General features: G+C 37.6%; 1 protein-coding gene across 4 annotated transcripts in view; it reads left to right on the plus strand.

Annotated features, from left to right (window-relative positions):
• Window positions 1-24,262, plus strand: part of RDX (radixin) — a 76,020-nt gene that overhangs the window by 19,453 nt on the left and 32,305 nt on the right. For 3 of the 4 annotated variants that reach the window (XM_008056555.2, XM_008056556.2, XM_008056557.2), the window contains exons 3-9: window positions 1,164-1,259; window positions 2,331-2,605; window positions 9,506-9,589; window positions 9,803-9,949; window positions 12,577-12,673; window positions 14,820-14,983; window positions 17,818-17,948. In XM_008056555.2, coding sequence (XP_008054746.1) covers window positions 1,164-1,259; window positions 2,331-2,605; window positions 9,506-9,589; window positions 9,803-9,949; window positions 12,577-12,673; window positions 14,820-14,983; window positions 17,818-17,948 — 994 coding nt within the window. The remainder of the gene's footprint in view (window positions 1-1,163; window positions 1,260-2,330; window positions 2,606-9,505; window positions 9,590-9,802; window positions 9,950-12,576; window positions 12,674-14,819; window positions 14,984-17,817; window positions 17,949-24,262) is intronic. The other variant, XM_021711602.1, reaches the window with a different exon arrangement.

Consider the following 24,262-nt stretch of genomic DNA (forward strand, 5'->3'; position numbering starts at 1 on the left):
TTTTTTTTTGAGTTGGAGTCTCACTCTGTCCCCCAGACTGGAGTGCAGTGGCCGCTCCCGGCCATTGCAGCCTCCACCTGCTGGGCTCCGGTGTTCCTTCCACCTCAGCCTTCCAAGTAGCCGGAACTACAGGCGTGCGCTGCCACACCCGGCTGATTTTTTGATTTATTGTAGAGATGAGGTCTCACTGCCCAGGCGGGTCTTGAACCCGCGGGCTCAGGCAATCCACTCACCTCAGCCTCCCAAAGGTGCGGGATTACAGGCTGAGCCACTGAGCCCGGCTAAACAGATTTTTTTAACGTGTGCTTTTGTTAAGTGTGGGCACAACCCTGAGTGTGTATCTCCAACACTTTATTTAGTCTAATACTTTTGAATGGCTGCCACAGGCTGATCATTCTGTGAAATGCCATGGATATTAAAATGAATAAAACCATAATCTCTGCCTTCAAGTATCATACAGTCAAGGAGGGTAAGTAGACAAACAGCTAATAACACTGTTAATTATGGTATGATAGAGTAAAAGTTCTAGTAAAGTGGTATAAGTTACTGTGAGAATATCATTGAACAAGTGATTAATTTTATCTGGATGATGGGAGAGCTTTATTCACATTCAGAGGCATATTAAGCTGGTCATTGAAGACTAAATTATTCAACAGGTGGTAAAAGTACAGAAGAAACATTCTTGGCAGAGGAAAAAACCCGAGCAAAGATATAGAAGGTGAAATTTATGGCATGTTTCAAAAATGGGTTCTTGCTCAGTGATGATAGTAGATCATGGAATGTATTGGACTCTTCATATCACCAAAATGATAATATGTGCCCTAAATATGATAGGATACTTGTGGGAGTAGAATGAAATAGGACCATAGGATTATGACAACTGTATATTTATTTTCTATTTGTTTTTGTTATTTGTTGAGGTTGTGATAGTAGATAAAAAAGAAAAGGTATGGAAAAGTGGATCAAATAAGAGGATTGAAGTGACACTACAAAATTGAGTATAGAAAACCTGGATTTAAGTTTTTATAAGTGTTCCTGTAGGAAATACCTTTTCTGTGGCAAAGGAATACACCAAACCTATGTAGTTTTGTACTTCTTTTTAATTATGTCTCCTAGATACAATGTGAATATTGTACTGAAATTTATTATTATTATTTTTTTAGGTGGTGAAAACAGTTGGTTTGCGTGAGGTCTGGTTTTTTGGGCTGCAGTATGTAGATAGCAAAGGCTATTCAACATGGCTTAAACTAAATAAAAAGGTAAAATATGTATGATAACATTAAAGTAATAATTGGGTTAATTTGAAGTTATCATGAATTTGTGCTGGAAAAGCTGAGAGTCTGACTGATTCCAAGCCTTCTTTTAATCATTAAAAGGTGTTGTGTCTTTTTTTTCCTAAGTTGGAGTCTCACTGTTGCTCAGGCTGGAGTGCAGGGGCACGCTCACGGCCACTGCAGCCTCGACCTGCTGGGCTCCGGCGAACCTTCTGCCTGAGCCTTCCAAGTAGCTGGAACCACAGGCATGCACCACTACACCCGGCTAATATTTTGGTTTATTGTAGAGATGAGGTCTCACCAAGTTGTCCAGGCTGGTCTCAAACCCCTGGATTCAGGCAGTCCTCTCGCCTCAGCCTCCCAAAGTGCTGGGATTTATGGCTTGAGTCACCGCACCCTGCCCTAAGAGGTGTCATGTCTTTTAATTCAGTAGGCACCATTAGCCTACCATCTTGGGAAAAAGAAATGCTTACTTTCTGATTTGAAAACTTAGCTTATATTATGTTAGGCCAAGTACAGTGGTTCTCACCTATAATTCCAGTACCTTGGGAGGCTGAGGTGGGAGGATTGCTTGAAGCCAGGAGTTTAAGACACAGTCTGGCAGCATGGCAAGACCCCATCTCTAACCCCCACCCCCCCCCAAAAAAGAAATGTTTACAAAATGCTCAGCACAGTGCCTGGTCCATAGTGAGGACATTGTACAAATGGAAAAAGAAACAAACAAACCAAAAAAAAGACTCACGCGTTGCAAACAGTGTGCTAAGTACGTTGACTTTGATTTAAACGTCTGTAGGATAAGTTCACAAATATGAAGAAAAACTTTTAGTTTGCTTATTAGATAGAATCTGTGAATTATAGGTCATATTTGTGAGCATTGGCATCTTTTTTTCTCACATATACATGCTTGTAGATTTAGAATATTGCACACTGGAATCCTCCTTAATAGATTGGGAATGTTCTATTTCACTTCCTACCTTCTTTCAAAAAGTGTTTAATGTGATTAGTTTGTTATAAACTTAAGACTTCTGCTGATTATACTTGAAATTACTGTTCCAGGTGACACAGCAAGATGTTAAAAAAGAGAATCCTTTACAGTTCAAGTTTAGAGCTAAATTTTTTCCTGAAGATGTTTCGGAGGAATTAATTCAAGAAATAACCCAGCGACTTTTCTTCTTGCAAGTTAAAGAAGCCATCTTAAATGATGAGATATATTGCCCGCCAGAAACTGCAGTTCTCTTGGCTTCCTATGCCGTCCAAGCCAAGTATGGAGATTATAATAAAGAGATGCATAAACCCGGCTATCTGGCTAATGATAGACTCCTACCCCAGCGGTGAGTGAAACATGCCTTTATCTTATGTTCTCTGAAAATTATATGCCAGAAGTTTGTAAATAAAAAATAATTAAAAATCATGACGTAGGCTACATAGATTTATATGCTCTGTAATTACTGAAACTGATTTACCTCTTCTTCCATTCCCATAGGGCAGGCAATAAATGGAGACTGATGCTTAAGGTTTGAGGGAAGGGTACAACTATTGCTGCTTAGTGAAAATTCTGACACAGGCAGATAAGTAGTTAATACATGCTTTTGAGAATAAGAGGAAGGCTATTTCCTTCACAGAGTTAAGTTTCTAGGTTTTTAAGAAGGCTTTTTAAGCTAGATTTTTATTTGATTAATTAATTAATTATTTCCAGTTGGAGTCTTAACTCTGTCGCCCAGGAAGGAGTGCAGGGGCACTCTCATGGCCACCACAGAATTTATTTATTTTTTTGAGTTGGGGTCTCACTCTGTCGCCCAGGCGGAAGTACAGTGGCATGCTCATGTCTCACCGGAGCTTTGACCTCTTGGGCTGAGGCTCCACCTCAGCCTCCTGAGTGTCTGGAACTTATAGCTGTGTGTCACAACACTTGGCTCTTTTTTCCTTTTTTTTTTTTCTTTTTGAATTGGAGTCTCACTCTGTCGCCCAGGCTAGAGTGCAGTGGCACACTCATGGCCACTGCTGCTTCAACCTGTGGGCTCAGGTGATCCTTCCGCCTCAGCCTTCTAAATAGCTGGAACTGAAGACACATGCTACCACGTCTAGCTTATTTTTTGAGTTATTGTAGAGATGAGGTCTCACCAAGTTGCCCAGGCTGATCTTGAACCCCTGAGCTCAGGCAATCCTCTCGCCTCAGCCTTCCAAAGTGCTGGGATTACAGGCTTGAGCCACTGTGCCTGGCTCTTAATTTTTTTTGTAGAGATGAGATCTCATTATGTTGCCCAGGCTGGTCTTGAGCTCCTGGACTCAAGCAATCCTCCTACCTTGTCCTCCCAAAGTGCTGGGATTACAGGCATGGGGTATCATGCCTGGCTTCTAAATTAGGTTTGTAGGTTTCTATACCAGTGCCGTGTTCTTATTTGCAGGCTACTGCTGCCTTTGTAACAGCCATTTAAAAATATGGCATAGGAAAAAAATCATCAGACAGACCTAGACTTTGAGTGCTGATTCGACCCTTTACTAGTTATGTGTCCTTAGATGGATCACCTAAAATCTCTGAACCTCAGTGTCTAAGTTGTAAAGTGGGGATGATAATGCTGCTCTGCCTACCTTCCAGTGATGATTGTAATTCATGAACTGTATGGTTTACTGTTGTGATGTAAGTGTTACTTGGTAACATTTATGACATCTAGAAAATGAAACATCAAATACTATTTAAAATATCTCAATTCTTATTAATTTTGGTAGCACACAGGTCATGATATTAGAAAGTACATTGGGAGCTTTCTCTTAGAACCTGTAGAAAGGTTGTTACTATTCTTAGTCCAAATTATTGAATTTAAAAATTTCTATTTAAATACAGAACTGTATATTATTATTAACTATAGATTTCAGTTTTGCGTCATTTCCTTGTAGTACTGAAGCACTTGTGTGTAGTTTCTTTTTCATGGTTACTAAATATGATGAAAGACAAAACTATTTCGTATTCACTTTTGTTATTTTCTTTGATTATAGGTGTTGATGTTTATTTTAGTTAGTAAATGTTTTACCTATTGATACATGCTCTGTAAGTTACCACAAATACAGAAATTTTAAAATGTGATTAAATGGATTGGGCGTGGTAGCTCACCGCCTATACTCTCAGCACTGGGAGGCCAAGGTGAGAGGATTGCCTGAGCCCATGGGTTCAAGTCCAGCCTGGGCAACTTGGTGAGACTTCATCTTTACAATAAATCAAAGAGTAGCTGAGCATGGTGGCACATGCCTGTAGTTCCAGTTACCTGGAAGGCTGAGGCAGAAGGATCACCGGGGCCCAACAGGTAGAGGCTGTGGTGGCCAGGAGCCTGCTACTGTACTCTAGCCTGGGCGACACAGTGAGACTTCGACTCAAAAAAAAAAAGTTACCTGGGAGAAGGTAAACTAATGCATGTTGTTCACCAAAAGAATCAGAATATGAGATATTTGTTAGTCTGTGTTTTTCTGGTTTAGATTGTTAATCTAACCTAAGACCTTTGTCTTTGATTTTTTTTAAGCATTAGATTGAATGATGACTAGTACAGTAGAATTCCATTTCAGATAAGGATTAGCTTTTACTTTTAATTGAGGTATAATCTATATTTATTGAAATGTACAATGTATTAGATTTAAATCATTAAATAAGATAAATTTATAAATTTTATAGTCAGAATTACCCTTAACATATTTTTGGATGTTCATAAAAGAATAAGCATGCTTTATCTCAACAAGTACAGATAGTTGTTATTCCAGTGTTAGATCAGATTGCTTTGGGTGATTGAGCAGTAGATGAAGTAACTAGCTTCATTTAATAACTTATGTGATTAAAAATCTTTTAAAGACTAGAATCATGCAAGCACAATTTAATTTATTTTAAATACATGTGTGTTCTAACATACTTTATTTAAAAGAAAGATAGCTGAACAGTTCTGGACAGAATTGCTTGTGGTTGCTAGTGCAAATGCTCTCCAAGATTTGGTCTTTAATTTTGCAGGTTGTTCTTCTAGAGTTGATAGTCTATGGAGGACTAAGTCAAGCTATTTAAACTTAAAAGATTTAATCATAATTTTGGTTTAGAGCAGAGAAATTACCTTCATAGTATGATGTATATAGTACATTTTCTCAATATCTAAATACAGCCTATGGAGGAAATAAGTAATCAGAATATTATGTGGTGATAAGGCAAACAAAATAGTTTGATGATTCTGATGGATTCTTAATACTTCTATTGGAAAAACCCAAATAAACAGTCTGTTCTTCTATAGTAGAGTTTAGCTCTCTGATGATATGGATAATCAGCTCTACCAGATAGTATTGCTTCTCTTTGAAAAGACCTATGTACGTAAATTTTTACTGTCAGGTTTCTTGTACAGCTGGTGGTTGGTAATACCTTTTATTAAGATAAGGAGGCAGGCTGGGCTCGGTGGCTCAGCCTGTAATCCCAGCGCTTTGGGAGGCCGAGGTGAGTGGATTGTCTGAGCCCGCGGGTTCGAGACCTGCCTGGGCAACTTGATGAGACCTCATCTCTACAATAAATCAAAAAATTAGCCAGGCGTGGGAGTGCATGCCTGTAGTTCCAGCTACTTGGAAGGCTGAGGCGGAAGGATTGCCGGAGCCCAGCAGGTTGAGGCTGCGGTGGCTGGGAGCGTGCCACTGCACTCCAGTCTGGGCGACAGAGTGAGACTCCAACTCAAAAAAAAAAAAAAAAATTGAGGCTAGGGGAGACTAGGCGTGGTGGCTTAAGTCTGCAACCCCAGGACTTTGAAATGAAAGGCCGATGGGGGAAGGGGAGGGGGGGAGGATCGCTTGAGGCCAGGAGTTCAAGGCCAGCCTGAGCAGCTTAGTGAGACCCTGTCTCCATAACGATAATGAAAAATTGAAATGCATTGTAAAAAAGTAAGGGGAAGGAAAAAATACATTTGAGGAAGATGAATTCAGTTTTGAACCTATTGAGTTTGAAATATGCATAGTATAGCCAGAAGAGTTATATAGCATTTATTTGCCTATTGAGTCTGGATCCTTTAGAGTCGTCTTGGACTATAGATTCAATTTTGAGAGTAATCAACAAATAAATGGTAACTAATCCATGGGAATGAAAGAGGTCTACCTGGAAGTAAATAAAACGAGAAAAAGACCTCGGACAGACTTTGTTGGACTTCGGCTTTGAGTGCAGAGAAGAGGGATCCACAGAGTTGGCCCTCCTTGTCTGTGGGTTCTGGATCTGCAGATTCAGCCATCTGCAGTTTAAAAATATCAGAAAAAAATCTGAGTTTCAAGTCAGTGACAAGAAAAAGAGTTTTTTAATTTGAAAAAAATAAAGACAAAAAATAGTACAGCAATAAAATAATAAAAATTTAAAATACAGCATAACTATATGATGTTTACATTGTATTAGGTATTATAAGTAATCTAGAGATGATTTAAAGTATACGGGAGGATGTGCATAGGTTATATGCAAATGCTGCACCATTTTATATCAGGGACTTGAGCATCCACAGATGTTGGTATCTGTGGGGAGTCCTGGAACCAATCCCCCATGGATACAGAGGGACAACTGTACTGAGAAAAAATGGCCAGAGATTCAAGAATAATACCAGAAGAGTGTTATGTCATGGAAGCCAAGGTAAAAGAATGCTTTAAGGAGAGAATGGTCAGCACTGTCAGATAGTACAAAGAAGTTGAGTATGTGGAGAACCAAAGTGTCTGTTGGAATAAGGAGATTGGTAGTGACCTTAGTAAGAGCAGTTTCAGTAGAGTGCTGGGGGTGGAAGCCAAATTGTGGTGGATTAAGGGCCGTGGGTGTCAGGTATGGAAGTTGAGGTTAGTGAATATGGATAACCCTTGAAGGAAGTTTGACTATGAAAAAAGAAAAAATTCGGGGTTGGGAAGCATGGGTTTCTAGACTTGTTCTCTAGAAGGGGGAAAACAGGTTATTTTAATTTATGTATTTATTCTACAAATTCTTGAGTATTTCTTTAGTGCTGGCACTGGGCATATAATGGTGTACAGAGGGCTGCATTAGATTATGTCTCAGGCTGATTGCATGCCTCTTGGTGAGCCCAGAGGCTAGACAGCAAGAGAGAGAGTACACAGGCCAGGAAAATGTGGAAAAGTAAGTACTCCAAGGAGGAAGACAAAACTCTTCCCAGAAGGCAAGAGCTTGAAAAAGACTACAGTGAGAAAGGAACAGAGTGTAGAAAGAACACAGTGGTGTATCTGGGACTCCAGTACTAGGAATCTACTCCAAGCAGTATGTAACTTACCCAGGGTAAGATTTTGTCCTAAGATTCTTTTATACTGCCAAGAAATCTCTGGGTTTCATGCAAGATTTTTATGTGGTAAAACAACAATATTTTTATACCACAGCTTTTGCAATCAGTAAAGTAGAATCTGGAGATTCACCTGTAAAGAAAGATAGTAGCTGGGCTTGGTGGCTCAGCCTGTAATCCCACGCTTTGGGAGGCTGAGACGAGTGGATTACCTGAGCCCGAGGGTTCACGACCTACCCGGGCAACTTGGCGAGACCTCGTCTCTACAATAAATCAAAAATTAGCGGAGTGTGGTAGTATGCGCCTGTAGTTTTGGCTACTGAGGCAGAAGGATCGCCGGAGCCCAGCAGGTCGAGGCTGCAGTGGCCGGGAGCAGCCACTGCACTGCACTCCAGTCTGGGTGACAGAGTGAGACTCCAACTCAAAAAAAAAAAAGAAAGGTGAATAGTTATGATCCAAAGAGAATAGAAATCATAGCAAGTGTACTTTTTATATATAGATATTTATATAAATATAATTGACATCAGTTCATGTTGGCTTTGCTGATTTGGTGTTAAAATATTAGTCGTAGAAAATAAACCCATTTGTATTTGCTTACATTTGAGTAAGGAACCCTTCAAGGGTACAGAGAAAACTAATACACATTATTGGGAAGTATTGGGTGGCAGTATAGCATTTCACTGTGTACTCAATCTGAAAGTGTACCTACATAAAACAATAAAATTAGTAGCAAAAATGTAAATACAGAGAGTAAAGAGTTAATTAGGGCCTAAGAATACTGTTTTTTAATTTTAATCTTTTTTTCTGAGTTGGGGTCTCATTCTGTCATTCAAGCTGGAATGCAGTGGTGCCATCCACAGCTCACTGCAGCCTCTACCTTCAACTCAGTTGATCCTCCCGCCTTAGCCACCCTAGCAACTGGAACTACATGTGTGCGCCACCATGCTTGGCTAATTTTTTAAATTTTTTGTAGAGACGAAGTTCTCACTATGTTGCCCAGGCTGGTCTTGGACTTCTGGACTCAAGCAATCCTCCTGCCTTGGCCACCCAAAGTGCTGGGATTACAGGTGTGAGCCACGGTGCCTGGCCACATTTTTTTATTCATGAGAAAGCCATTTTTGGGGTCCAATATTTTATTCATTTGAAATACTTGAATTCCCATAAACCACCTTCATTCATAACTTTCCCTCCCCCAGCCATTTCCTCCTTTCCCTCCCCTCCCTTTCTCTCCCCCTCACCCCCTCCTCTTTTTCCTTTTCAAGATCCATCTGTTGCTTAGGCTGGAGTGCAGTGGCATAATCATGGCTCACTGCAACCTCAAATCTTGGGCCCAAGTGATCCTCCCACCTCAACCTCCATGGTAGCTGGGACTATACGCACATGCCACCACACCAGTTAATTTTTTAAATTGTTTGTAGAAATGAGGTCCTGCTTATGTTGGCTAGGCAACAGTCCTCCCAGCTGGGTCTTCCAAAGTACTGGGATTACAGGCATGAGCTACCATGCCCAGCCATTGATTTTATCTTTCTTTTTTATTTTATTTATTTTTTGAGACAGAACCTCGCTCTGTTGTCTAGGCTGGAGTATAAAAACTATTTTAAAATTATGCATTATTTTAAATAATTTAAGGGTTCTAGAAATTTTATTTTGAAATAATTTTTTAATCAGATACAATTGTAAGAAATAATAGATCCCATATATTTTTCTCCCAGGTTTTCCCAATGGTAACATCTTATATAATTGCAGTACAGTAGTAAAAGCAAGATACTGACATTGATATAGTCTACCCAGATTGCATCACTTACTTATACTTATTTGCGTGTAGGTATTTAGTTTCCTGCAGAGTTAGCTTGTGTATTAATTTTTATGACAATCATCATGGTCAGGTTACTGAAAGAATTCTAAACTTTTAAAAGAATATTGATTTTTGAATTGTAAAGGAATTGTGTTATATTTTTTTCCCTTTAGTGTTTTGGAACAACACAAACTAACAAAAGAACAGTGGGAAGAAAGAATACAGAACTGGCATGAAGAACACAGAGGAATGCTAAGGTATTTGGGTGGTTATTTTCTATGTGTTTTTTCTGAAATCTAAGTATTTTTATTTCATAACATTTATTATTGCATTAGGTTATCTCCAAAAGATCACTTGACTAATATGAGCAAATATAAAACACTGATTTTTAATTCAAGGTATTTTTATAATTTTAGTTTGATATTAGATACTGCTACTTAAATATATTACATTTAGTTTTATTTCAACAGGGAAGACTCGATGATGGAATACCTGAAGATTGCACAGGATCTAGAAATGTATGGCGTCAACTATTTTGAAATAAAAAATAAAAAGGGAACTGAATTATGGCTAGGTGTTGATGCTTTGGGTCTGAATATTTATGAGCATGATGACAAGTAAGTAAATGAGCATGCTGAACTAACCACTATTCAGTAGTCAAAATGGTTTTAATATTATGCCTTATTTGTAAAAGTTGTTTCTTGTCTTGATTACCCCTACTGCTTTTTTCAAATTAAAAGATTTGTTAATGCCACATAGACTTTTAGATAGCATATCTCCATTTTCTTAGCACTCTGCTGCCTCTAAGTGCCTCAGTTATACTTTTTATTGTATTTATGAAACAAAATGATATACTTTTATTTGAAGTGTGCTGCTTTAGCTCCCGTGAGTTATAGCTAATAAGTTAATTAAAATGTGTGCCCTACTGGACGCAGTGGCTCACGCCTGTAATCCCAACACTTTGAGAGGATTGCCTAAGCCCAGGGGTTCAAGACCACCCTGGGTAATTTGGCCAGACCTCATCTCTGGGAAGAAAAAAGTGTGCCCTCAGTAGGTGAAGTGTAATTCCTTAAATGTTTTTATACCTGACAAATAAGTTGAAATTGAAATTAAAATATATAAGACATCAGTAGCACTGAGAGAAAATTAATGAATATATGTTTCTGTGGTTTAGAATATGTTTTTGAATATTTTTGGACTTTAGTAAAATAGGACATTTTTGTTTTATGCGTATATTGAATATCATAATTATATTTTGAAATTGACCAAGCGTTTATTATATATACATGCACACAATTCATCAGTATTGTATTATCCATATTCACAATATATATACATAACTATACATTGTATGTATATTTTATATGTAATTATATATCGTTTGTATATATACCACATAATCTATAAATACTATATGTAGACAATATATTATACATGTATACATAATACGTTAGACTCTTAATGCACTTTTTAGGAATAATGGCTACAATTGTCTTAACACCTTCCTTTAATTTATTTGCCATACCACATAAGCATCAAGTTTATGCCAATAGTGCCTTCTAAGGCAGTATTCTTTATTCTGGATTGGCTTCAGAATTTTAGTTTTCATTATTACAGATATCTAATAGAATATTAATTTAAAAGCATATGTAGTGACTCCAAAAGAGAGCATTATGAATTTCATCATAATATTTTCTCAAGTTTATATTGCAAAGCAAGTTAAAGTGTTATATCAGTCAAAAGAGAAGATTTTGAAGTTTTGGAAAAGCAAAAATGACTTCAAGACCAATTTTGGAGCATGTAATCTTCCTTTTCATTCTTTCTAAAATTATGTTATTAGTTTCTAGGCTCACCTCACGTGATTGTAGTGAGAATTATATGAGGCAGTTGCTTTAGAATTTTTCAATGTGGCATGTAATTGTGGAAAGTATAGTATTATTTAGAAATTCTGTGTTTTTTTTTACAGTCTCCTTTTTAAACAGGTTAATTTGACTTATCTTAGTGGCTCTAATAGGGCAGTATAACACAGGTATATTGAGTAAAGAATGTTTTATGAAAAAAAAGTTATTTGCTGTGCTGCAATACCTAGTGTGTGTAAGAATTAAAAGGAATATATAAGTGGTAGAAATTCATGCTCTGTTATCAAAAGCCAGACTAAATGATGATTTTTGGCCAGCATAGGTGTCAAAATCACTTCTCACTCTTGCTGTTGGAATAACCATGATGCATTTGATAGATAGTCTGAAATAGTAAAATACATGAAAAAGCAGAAAGGAATTGTTATTCCAGTTTGATTCCCTGTATGTTTGTGTGTAGGGTGGAGACAACTGCTGTATAGTCTTAGAGTTTGAATTCCCTTTCTATCATTTATCCAAACACTTGTGTATGTTAGTGTTTAAAATTTTTAAATTGAGATATAATTCATATACTATAAAATTAATCTTTTAAACTGCACGAAAATTAAGTATTTTTAATATATGCACAAATATCCAGCCATGTTAAGATTAAACAGAGGAAGGAAATGCTTTTTGAAATTTTCAGTAATTTATGTCCATAATTCACATGAGAAGGTATAAAGGCCTTGTTCTCTCCCTTCCTTCTTAAACTTGTTTGAACTGATAGTTGTAGAAGATTGAGTCCAAACAGAATAAAAACTAGAGCTAGAGCAAACTCTAAGATAATTTTTTTTTTTTTTTTGAGTTGGAGCCCAGACTGGAGTGCAGTGGCACACTCCCAGCCACTGTAGCCTCGACCTGCTGGGCTCCAGCGATCCTTCCGCCTCAGCCTTCCAAGTAGCTGGAACTACAGGCACGCGCTACCACGCCCGGCTAATTTTTGATGATTTATTGTAGAGATGAGGTCTTGTCAAGTTGCCCAGGCGGGTCTCGAACCCGTGGGCTCAGGCAATCCACTCACCTCACCTCCCCAAAGCACGGGATTACAGGTTGAGCCACCGAGCCCGGCTCTAAGAGGTTTTTTTTAAAGGTAATTTTAGGAAGGTAACTATAATGCTTTTCATGACACATTTCTGAAATCGTTGGATAGTTATCATTTGTTTTGTGTGTTTTAATTTATCAAATTTCTCCATAAAAGATAATGTCATCTGTAGTTATGAGTAAGTCAGTGCATTTTAATAATCTGGAATTCTTAAGGCTAATTATTCAGCTAAACTGAACCTAGAAAGTTATGAATTTTATTAATTGTTTCCTGCCTTTAATTAAAGAGATGCTTTCATTTTTTTAAGGTTAACACCTAAAATTGGTTTTCCCTGGAGTGAAATCAGAAATATTTCATTTAATGACAAAAAATTTGTTATAAAGCCAATTGACAAAAAGGCACCTGTAAGTAAGATTTTAAAATTTTATATATTAACTCTTTAAATATCTGCTGCTTTCCTGTGATGTCACTAGAAGAATGACATTGTGTATTTGTTGAATTTCTTCTGAGGAACATTCTCGTTTCATAGTTCAACTTTTCCAGTAATGAAATAATGAATCTTATTAAAAATACGAGGCACACATTTTTTATAAGATATAAACATTAGCGCTTATTTTATCTGAGATTCAGTTATGAGGTAAGTAATATTTATTAGGAGGTGACGGAAAACAATCACTCCTAAGAACAATTTTTAATAAGTTGTTCATTAGTGGCTAGAATGTCGTAGAAATAGCCCTATTCTAAATTAACTTCATTTAGAATTTTTATAATGAACTTTGTGCTTTTGTTTTTGTTTTTGTTTTTTTTGAGTTTTTTTTGAGTCTCACTCTATTGCCTAGGCTGGAGGGCAGTGGAACGCTCATGGCTACCACAGCCTTGACCTGCTAGGATCAGGTGATCCTTCCACCTCAGCCTTCCAAGTAGCTGGAACTACAGGCATGGGTCAACCATGCCCAGCTAATTTTTTTACTTATTGTAGAGATAAATTCTCACCAAGTTGCCGAGGCTGGTCTCAAACCCATGAGCTCAGGTAAATACTCTCACCTCAGCCTCCCAAAGTGCTGGGATTATAGGTGTGAGCCACCACACCCGGCAACCTTGTTCTTTTGAGACTTGAATGTTAAAAAAAATCGTTTTATTTAAATAGATTTAAAAAATTCTTCTAGGGTCAGGTATGTGTCTTCTGTTAGTTTTTGAAAAAATAAAAGATAGAAAGAGAACATTTCTAAGTTTAAAAAAACTACATCTGTGAACATAGGACCAGTTTTGATATTGATGACAAAAAGCAAAACAAACCAATTCTTCTCTGAGGTGTAAGGAACAGGTGCTCATCATTAATTTGGAGAACAAAAGGAAATAAATGAGGTTTATTTAATGTATTTTTTGTTTTGTTTTGAATCGGAGTCTCATTCTATCACCCAGACTAGAGTGTGGTGGCATGCTCATGGCCACCTTAGCCTTGACCTGCTGGGCTCCAGTGATCCCTCTTCCTCAGCCTTTCAAGTAGCTGAAACTACAGGCATGTGCCACCATTCTCAGCTAATTTTTTGATTTATTGTAGAGACCAGGTCCTATCAAGTTGCCCAGGCTGGTCTTGAACCCCTGGGTTCAGGCAGTCCTCTTGCCTCTGCCTCCCATAGTGCTGGGATTACTGGTGTGAGCCACTGTGCCTGGTGGACATTTAATGTATTAAGAGGATGAGAATATTAGCCTTTTTACTAGACTGGTAGGACATGAAAAGGTGAGGAGCCAGTTTAGTGACAGTATGTCATACTCACTAGGAGTTAGGAAATTTTTAATATTTAAAAAAAAAGGAGGTTAGGAAATTTTATGATTTTTTTTTTGTTTTTGAGTTGGAGTCTACTCTGTTGCCCATGCTGGAGTGCAGTGGCACGCTCACGGCTACCATAGCCTCGACCTGCTGGGCCTGACAATCCTTCCACCTCAACCTTCCAAGTAGCTGGAACTACAGGTGCACGCTACCATGCCCAGCTAATTTTTTTTTTTATTGTAGAGATGAGGTCTCACCAAGTTGCCCGGGCTGGTCTCAAATCTGTGGGCTTAGGCAGTCCACTTACCTTGGCCTCCCAAAGTGCTGAAATTACAGGCTGAGTCACCAAGCCCTGCCTGATTTCTTAACTGTGTGTAATATGACATTAGAATTCATACCTTGGCTGGGTTCGGTGGCTCAGCCTGTAATCCCGCGCTTTGGGAGGCCGAGGTGAGTGGATTACCTGAGCCCGTGGGTTCAAGACTCGCTTGGGCAACTTGGCAAGACCTCATCTCTACAATAAATAAAAAAATTAGCAGGCATGGTAGCGTGTGTCTGTAGTTCCAGCTACTCGGAAGGCGGAGGCGGAAGGATAGCCAGAGCCCAGCAGATCGAGGCTGCAGTGGCCAGGAGCGGCCACTGCACTCCCGTCTGGGCGATAGAGTGAGACTCCAGCTCAAAAAAAAAAAAAAAGAATTCATACCTCATGTTAAAATTTAGTATGCATTGGTAAGAGACTATCTTCAGAAAGTTTTAAATTCAGAATACTTTATCTTTAGGATTTTGTTTTTTATGCACCTCGTCTGAGAATCAATAAGCGGATTTTGGCCTTGTGTATGGGAAACCACGAGCTGTACATGCGAAGAAGGAAGCCTGATACCATCGAGGTGCAGCAGATGAAGGCTCAGGCTAGGGAAGAGAAGCATCAGAAGCAGTTGGAAAGGTATGGACTGTGTTGCCTTCTGTTTCTAATTGATAGGAGTCAGCTGTCTGTGATTGAACACTGCTCAGTTTCTTTAACATCCCCTAAATTTACATTTTTACATTATTTTCATTGTATTTACATGGAAAGATGGGATTATCGCTCTTTTAAGACAAGTGTGTATAATTTTCAAGTTAGAAATCCTTGACAGATATTTTTGAGAAAATGCCTTTTCATGCCTTCACAAACGTGTTTCTTTTATCATGCTTGCTTTTGGCTCACAGCCATGGTTTTGGATATAGTAGTTTGAAGTTTTCAAATTTGTTTTACTTATGACTCATATTTCTTAAGTTTTCTGGGTAAGAATGTCCTAAATACTTAACTTTGAAACAGTGTTAATGACATTGTAGATCTCAACTGAAAAGTCACTGTTCAGGATAGGATAACAGTATACCTGGTCAAAGATACTAATCCTTTTAACTGTATTTTCTTTTGCCCTTGCAAAAAATACCATTAAGTATATTAAATTGAGAATTTTTTTAACTGTATGATATTGAGTAAAATCCTTATCGACCCTGAAACCAGATTACCTCCAGCAATATTAATTCTAAATCCAATTCTAGATTAATTTAGACTTTTGTGCTTTATTTGAAAAATTTACAGGCTAAGCTAAAGTTTTACTTTATTGAGAAAATTTTTATGGAACAATATGATAATCTAAGAAATAGAATAAGTTTTTTTTTAAAAAAACTGAGGAGCCTTGAACATGTATAAACATATATACTTTAAACATATTTGATATAACGTAATTTTTATCGAGTAACTAAGTAGGCCCTCTGCCACTTTACTACTCTATTTTTAGTGTTTGTATTTAATTATTTTTTTCTTAACTGTTATGTAATTAAGAAATTTTATTTATTTTGTGATACCAACTCAAATTATCTGCTTTAGATAAATTAATTTCATAGTAAAACATTTGTACGAACATAAAACTTGCTGGAAATTATGAATCGTACCATTAAAGATACTAAATTGGGGGTCTGGGTGTGGGGCATACACCTGTAGTCCCAGCTATTTGGGAGGCTGAGGGAGAGGATCTTGCAAGGCCAAGCATTTGAGGCCTGTCTGTGCAACAGAGCAAGACACCTTCTCTCCTTTTTTACTGCTCTCATTTGCCTTAGGATTGCATTGTGGTTTTATTTTTTAATTTTTTGTTTCTTGAGTTGGAGTCTCACTCTGTCACCCAGGCTGGAGTGCAGTGGCATGCACTGTGTATTTTGTTTAACACTTGTTTATAATATTGATATACTATTTGCATCCTCAGTGTATTTGTTTATATGTCCTTTAGTTCATGGCACATAGAAGAGTGCTGTATGGCTTCTAGGATCTATAGTGTGTTTAATTAGGATCATTTGGTGATGGTGCTGTATATATATATATATTTTTTGAGTTGGAGTCTCACTCTGTCGCCCAGACTGGAGTGCAGTGGCCGCCCCCAGCCACTGCAGCCTTGACCTGCTGGGCTCCGGCGATCCTTCCGCCTCATCCTTCCAAGTAGCCGGAATTACTGGTGCATGCTACCACGCCCAGCTAATTTTTTTGATTTTATTGTAGAAATGAGGTCTCGCCTGCCCAGGCGGATCTTGAGCCCACGGGCTCAGGCAATCTACTCCACCTCAGCCTCCCAAAGGCGCGGGATTACAGGCTGAGCCACCGAGCCCGGCTGATGGTGCTATATTTAGTTACTGGATAGAAGTGGAAAACTTGAGTCTCTTTTTTGGCACAAAAATCCATGGTTCCTCTCTTGGATAAATTTTACAGCTTTTCATCAGTAAGCATTTATTGGTTGATTTATACACAGTAGGATTTAAGCAACTGTTTAAGTCATTCAAATGCCTAGATTTCTGTTGTTGTTGTTTTGATTTGGGGGTTTCAGTCTTTTGCCCAGGCTAGCATGCAGTGGCGTGATTATGACTCACTGAAGTCTTGATCTCCTGTGCTCAAGGGGGTCTTCCTGCTTCAGTCTCCCATGGAGCTGGGGCATTCCTCTCACCTTGGCCCCCCAAAGTGCTGGGATTGCAGGTGTGAGCCCCCACACCTAGCCAAAATTATTCTTATTGAAGTAGTGATTTGAATAATGATTAAATAGAATAATAATGCAAATAGTAAATCTAATTTTTCCCCACTCATTCCGCCTTGTATACATGTTTTGTACATGGGGATATATTTGACAGTTATATTTTCCAAGCAGTTTTGTAAGCTTGTCTTTGAAAATCTTCCCCAAGTGTCTAAGTTTTTAATATTTCTTTTTTTTAATATTTAATTTTAAATATGTGGAATACAATTCAGGGTTAGGTGTACAAATGTTCATTATGTAAGTACCCTTGTTGATGAGGTGTACCTCCCCTCCCTGGCAGTTTCTCATTACTGCCAGTCCTTTTCTTACAGTATTACAATAGTTGTTCAAGGTCCGCTTGAGACCATGTCATATTCGGTTCTTTGTTTCTGTGATAGATCACTCAGTATTATAGCCTCTAAGTCCATTCAAATTACTGTGAAGTTCATAATTTTGTCTTTCTTTATGGCTGCTGTTTCCTAAAATAGTCACCCACTGTTTTTATTGTGACCCCACAATTGGAACCCAGCACATGTATATGTACATATATGGGTGTATGTAGTAGCATAATCCTGTGTTTATAATCATATGCCATTTTGAGCACAAGTGAAAATAATGAAAACTCTGTTAAAATATTCATGTTGTAGTTTCTTAGTTGATTTGAATATAGTACTTAGATTTCACATGAATAACATTCTGTCTATTAATTTGTAATATAGCAATTGTAATTCCTTTTAAGGGCACAATTAGAAAATGAAAAGAAAAAAAGAGAAATAGCAGAAAAGGAAAAGGAAAGAATAGAACGTGAAAAGGAAGAGCTGATAGAGCGTCTAAGGCAAATTGAAGAACAAACATTGAAAGCCCAGAAAGGTAAGGTTTCTTTTTGACGAGGGTTTCAAAATCTTTGCTCTGTTATCAGATAGTGGGGTTTTTTTTTTTTTTGGTCTTTTTTGCTATTATTAAATCTTACTTGTGGTTATCTAGGGCAGTTGCATATTTAATTACCAAGTTACTATTTCGTGGAATTGCATCATGAACATGTTTAAGGCACATTCAGTTATACAGTGCTCATGTTCTTTCTAATTTACTTAAACATGCGAATATCTTTCATGGTTATGCTAAAATATTCTAAATGACTATATATGCTAATTTATACCTGTTACTGTTCAGGGTTCTAGAAACAGAAGACATATATAGTCAACACTTTATGACTTTTAAACAAAAGCATTTATGCAATGCTTTATGATCATTTAAGTACCTTAAAGCATTAAAGTAACTTAAAGCAATTTCAGCTAGTCTAGCTATATAAACTATTTTGGAACTCCTAAAAAAATATTTAATTTAAGTGTATTAGAAAATACAGAATAAGCCGGATGCTATGGCTCACGCCTGTAGTGCCAGCACTTAGGGAGGTGGAGGTGAGAGGGTTGCCTGAGCCCAAGGGGTTCAAGAGCAGCTCGGGCTACTTGCAGAGATTTCATCTCTACAATAAATTAAAAATTATCTGGGCATGGTGGCACAGGCTGTAGTTCCAGCTACTTAGAAGACTGAGGCAGAAGGATTGCCTGAGCCCAGTAGGTCGAGGCTGCCGTGGCCACGAGCGTGCCACTGCACTTCAGCTTGGGCAACAGTGAGACTCCAACTTAAAACAAAACAAAACCAAAAAACCCCCAGAAAATGCAGAATACATAGATGTGTTATATTTTGTGTTTGTTTGTTTTTGGTAACATGTATGGAAGAACTTCTTAGGTAGTATGGGACCAAAATGCTAAGTATATAGAAAAGATATGCTGGATTTGCAACATGTGGTTTATGTTAAGTAACTTGAGGATGTACTACTTTCACACAGCAGATAGTGGGAGAGCAAGAAGAAAAAAAGTATTGAGCAGGATTAAATGCTTTTCTCCTTTCCAGGCAGTCAGATCTCAGGGGTAATGTGAAATCTACACTGCTTATAAAACTGTTTAATAACCTGCTTTCCTAATAACTAGTAGAACCATCTCTACAGTTCTGTTGGAAATAGCCAATACTGGTTGAGTATCCCTCATCTGAAATGTTTGGGACCAGAAGTGTTTCAGATTTTTTCAGGTTTTAGAATGTTTGCATTGTTCAATTGAGCACCCCAAATATGAAAGTCCAAAATTCAAGTGCTTCCTTTGAACATCATGTTGGTGCTCTAAAAGGTCTGGGTTTTGTAGCATTTAATATTTGGGGTTTTTGGATTAAGGATACTCAACCTGTAGTCTTGTTCGAGGTTTATTTTTATTTCTTACACTAGCCTACTGTGGTGGGGAGATGCTTTGAACAATGGGTAGAATATTTGCAAGAGGGTAGCTCAAGAGGAAAGTCACAATGATTGCTTTAAATCCACAAACTGGTTGATCATTTCAATTCCAAGAGGATTGGAAATAATATTTCTAAGAGAAGAAATAGAAAGAACCTAGGTTTTATTCTGATTCATTAGAAGAGCTACTTCTCAGAGTAAAAAATAGAAAATTTAGAAACGAATTCAGTGTAAAGCCTGACAATAGCAAAGCATTTGTTTGTAGGCCACAACTCTGGGGCAGAGATTGTTTCCTGAATTCCAGTGTGTGATTCCTAACACTCTCGTTGCCTTTTCCATCAATCAAAACACATTTATGGAGTGACTACTTTGTGTTGCATTCTAGAAATACAAGAATGTGGCAGAGATGGAGTGAGGTGTGTATAGTTGGCAGAAGTACACACATGAAAATGTTAATGAAGTGACACGATATGTCCTAAGTGTCATGTGGATAGTATGAACAATACTTTCAGAGGAAAAATGCTGTAGAAATCTGCATTATGCTAAAACATGTTAAAAAAGGAAAGTTTAAAGAAATTTCTGATACTGATCTGATTTCAAAGAAGATATTAAATTATAGCTCACCTTTTCTGAGAAAATAGCTACTTACTAAGTCTTTTCATCTCATTTATTTAGAATATATAATAAAAATATTAATGATTTACACACAGAAAACTACTCAAAGAAGCACTAAAGACTATAAGGAAGATAGAACATAGAAAGGATTTAGATCATCCCTATCAAGGCAATTTCAAATCAGTCATCTTAAGGAAAAAGACATCTAATTTGTTTTTTTCTAGAAAGCTTTCCTAGGCTGTCCTAAAATCTGCACAATTGTCTTGTAATTTATGTTAAATTCTTATTCAGATGCAGTAATTTTGGCCATATCTAAGTCATGATTTAGTAGATTAACCTGTAATTTTTTTTGTTTTGGGAGGGAACTTTTTTTTTTTTCTCAATTGGGTTCATTGTCTCCCAGGCTGGAGTGCAGTGGCATGATCATTTCTCACTGTAACCTTTACCTTTTGAGCTCAGGCAGTCCCCTCATCTCAGCCTCCCTAGTGACTGGGACTCTAGTCATACACCATTATGCCCAGCTAATTTTTTTGTAGAGACGAAGTCTAGCTGTTGCCTAGGCAGTCTTAAACTCCTGGGATCCAGCAACCCTACTGCCTCAGCTTCCCAAAATGTTGGGATTACAGGTGTGAGCTGCTATGCTCACAAGGAAGAAACTTTTTTGTTTTTATTTATTTATTTTGAGTCGGAGTCTCACTCTGTCACCCAGGCTGGAGTGCAGTGGCATGCTCACAACCACTGCAGCCTCAACCTGCTGGAGTCAGGTGATCCTTCTACCTCAGCCTTTCAGGTAGCTAGTTGACTGACGAAATTTTTGACTTATTGTAGAGATGAGGTCTCACTAAGTTGCCCAAGCTGGCCTCGAACCTGTGGGCTGAGACAGTCCTCTCACCTTGGCCTCTCAAAGTGCTGGGATTATAGCCGCGAGCCACTGTACCCAGCCTAGGAAGAAACTTTTTTATACTTCATTACTGTCATTTTATTTTTTAAAATGTTAAATCGAAGTCATTATTATTTCAAATGAGTCACTTAATAGAAACGTTCATTCATTTTTTCATTTTTGTAATGCATCACTGTTAAATTATTTACCTTTATCATTTTAACCATTGTAAAGATATATTTGAGGTATAATATAGCTAGACGTGCATTCAGTTACTGTTCTAACAATTATTGAAGTGAATTCCATTTTCAAAAAGACCAACCATAGGAAAGTATTAGTATAATGATTTCATTCATCCTGGATACTTACTAAGCATCTTGTGTGTACTAGGCACTGTTTTAGTATTGAGGATACAGTACTGAATAGAAAAGCTTTTCCTTCTCAAAGAGCTTACTAAAATTGAGCAAAGATAGAGTAATATAATAAGCAATATTATTTTCTGTAGTGTTAAGTGTTTTGGGGGAAGGAAGCAGAATAATGTGATAAAAGCGATAGTTTGTAGGTAGGGAGGGGCTATCACGCCCGGAAACTTTTGATTTATTGTAGGTCTTATCAAGTTGCCCGGGCTGGTCTCAAACCCTCAGGCGCAGGCAATTCACTCACCTAGGGAGGAACAAGCTTTAATTTTGTCATTAACTTAGAATATGACCATAGACGTCATTTTTGCCTCTCAATTCACTTAGTTTTCTAATTTCTAAAATGCAAGTAATCCATAATGTAGCATTCTAAGATTTAAAAAAATTATGGTTGTATTTAAAAAGAAAAACAAATGTTTTTGTTGAAGTATACAGATTGATACAGTAATATATGTTCTTCTTAAGTGTAAGGCTCATTTTTACAAAGTAAATTTATTCCTGTAAGTACCTAGACCAGAATATAGAAATTGCCTGCACTCAGAGAGCTTCCTTTTTACCTCATTCTAGTCTTTTTTTTTTTTAATCTTATATGATTAAAAAAATACAGAACATTTTATGAATTTTTGTGTCACTCTTGACAAGGACCATTCTAATTTTCTTTGTATTGTTCCAGTTTTAGTATATGTGCTGCCCAAACAAGCACTTCAAATGTAATTCATATCATTTCAACTTATGCCATCATAGAGTTTACTCTTGTTTATTTTTTAAATAGCTTTGTTGAGATATAATTTATATAATGTAATTTGCATATCATACAATTACCCATTTCAAGTAGACAGCTTAAGGGTTTAAGTATACATAATACATAGTTTAAGCCTATTTACAGCATTGTGCAACTATCACCACAGTCAATTTTAAAACATTTTCATCACATCCAAAACAATCATTCTCATTTCTTAATACTCCCATTCCCATCCAAAGGCAACCACTAACCTTTCTATCCTATAGATTTGCCTGCTCTGGACATTTCATTTAAATGGAATTATGCAAAACTTGGTCTTTTGTGACTGCTCTTTAATTTAGCATTACATTTTCAAGGTTCATTCATATTGTGGTATGTGAGCTTTTATTTAAATTGGTGAATACTATTCCATTTTATGGATATACTGCATTTTATTCATTTATCAGTTGATGGATGATTGGGTTGTTTGTGAGTAATGCTGTTATGAACATTTATGTATAGGTTTTTGTTGTTTATGTGTTTTCCTTTATTTGGGGTATAGACCTAAGGAGTGTAATCGCTGAGCCAAATGGTCACTCTGACTTTTGAGGAACTGCTAAACTTATTTCTCAAGTGACTGTGTCATGTTACACTTCCCCCATTCCAGAGTGATTGGATCATTTTTATTCCTATTACTAGTGAACATAAGCTTATTTGCTCTTCATTCTTACTACTTCTTCCACTTTAAAAAAATTTTTTTTTTGAGTGGGAGTCTTGGTCCATCGCCCAGGCTGGAGTGCAGTGGCACACTCACGGCTTTCCCAGCGTTAACCTGCTGGGTTCCCGCAATCCTTCCATGCAGCCGGAACTACAGGCACGTGCTACCATGCCTGGCTAATTTTTTATTTATTGTAGTGGCTCAGTCTTGCCAAGTTGCCCGGGCTGGTCTCGAACCCGCAGGCTCAGGCAATTCACTTGCCTGGGTCTCCCAAAGTGCTGGGATTATAGGCTGAGCCATTGAGCCCAGCCTTCCACCACTTTTTATTGTTAGGGTTTTGGTTTGTTTGTTTAGCCATTCTGGTGTATATGCCAGTTGAGAATCCCTAATCCAAAATGCTTGGGATCAGAAGTGTTTTGGATTTCAGATTTTAGAATATTTGCATCAAACTTACTGGTTGAGCATCCCTAATCCAAGAATCTGAAATGCTCCCAGGGGCATTTCCTTTGAGTGTCATGTTGGTGCTCAAAAATTTTCAAATTTTGACAAAAATTGATAACTGGGATCTAATTAATCTGAAGAACTTCTGTACGGCAAAAGAAGCTGTCAACAGAATAAATAGACAGCCTACAGAATGGGAGAGAATATTTGCAAACTATGCATCCAACAAAGGACTAATCCAGAATCTATAAGGAACTTAAATCGACAAAAAAAAGACAGCCCCATTAAAAAGTGGGCAAAGTATATGAACAGACACTTCTTAAAGGAAGACATACAAGTGGCTAACAAACATGTAGAAAAATGGTCAACATTACTAGTCTTCAGAGAAATGCTTGTCAAAACCACAATGAGATACCGTCTCACCCTGCCAGAATGGCTATTGCTAAAAAATCAAAAACAACAGATGTTGGCAAGGTTCAGGGAAAAGGAAATGTTCATATACTACTGGTGGGAGTGTCAACTAGTTCAGCCCCTGTAGAAAGCAACTTGGAGATTTCTCAAATAACTAAAAATAGAATTACTACTTGACCCAGCAACCCCACTACTGGGTATATACTCAAAGGAACATAAATCATTCCACTAAAAAGACACCTGCACTCATGTTTATCACAGCACTGTTCACAGTAGCAAAGGCATGGAACCAATCTAGGTGCTCATCAGTGGTGGATTGGATAAAGAAAAGGAGGTATGCTACGGAATACTATGCAGCCATGAAAGAGAATGAAGTCATGTACTTTGTAGCAACATGGATGCAGCTGGAGGCCATTATTCTAAGCAAATTGATGCCGAAACAGAAAACCAAATACTGCATTTTGTAAGTAGGAGCTAAACACTGGATATGCATGGTCATAAAAGATGAGAACAAACACTGGGGACTCTGAAAAGGGGGAAGGAGGAGGAGGACTGAAAAATCACCTATTGAGTACTACATTGGAGCAAGAGTTGAGTAACTACCTATTGGGTACCATATTCCCTGTTTGAGTGACAGGTTCAACAGAAGCCCAAACTTCACCATCACACAATAATCCCATGTAACAAACTTGCACACA

The sequence above is a fragment of the Carlito syrichta genome, unplaced genomic scaffold (genome assembly GCF_000164805.1).
Source record: "Carlito syrichta isolate Samal-C Ts95f unplaced genomic scaffold, Tarsius_syrichta-2.0.1 Scaffold302396, whole genome shotgun sequence".
In the NCBI taxonomy this organism is placed as follows: domain Eukaryota; kingdom Metazoa; phylum Chordata; class Mammalia; order Primates; family Tarsiidae; genus Carlito; species Carlito syrichta.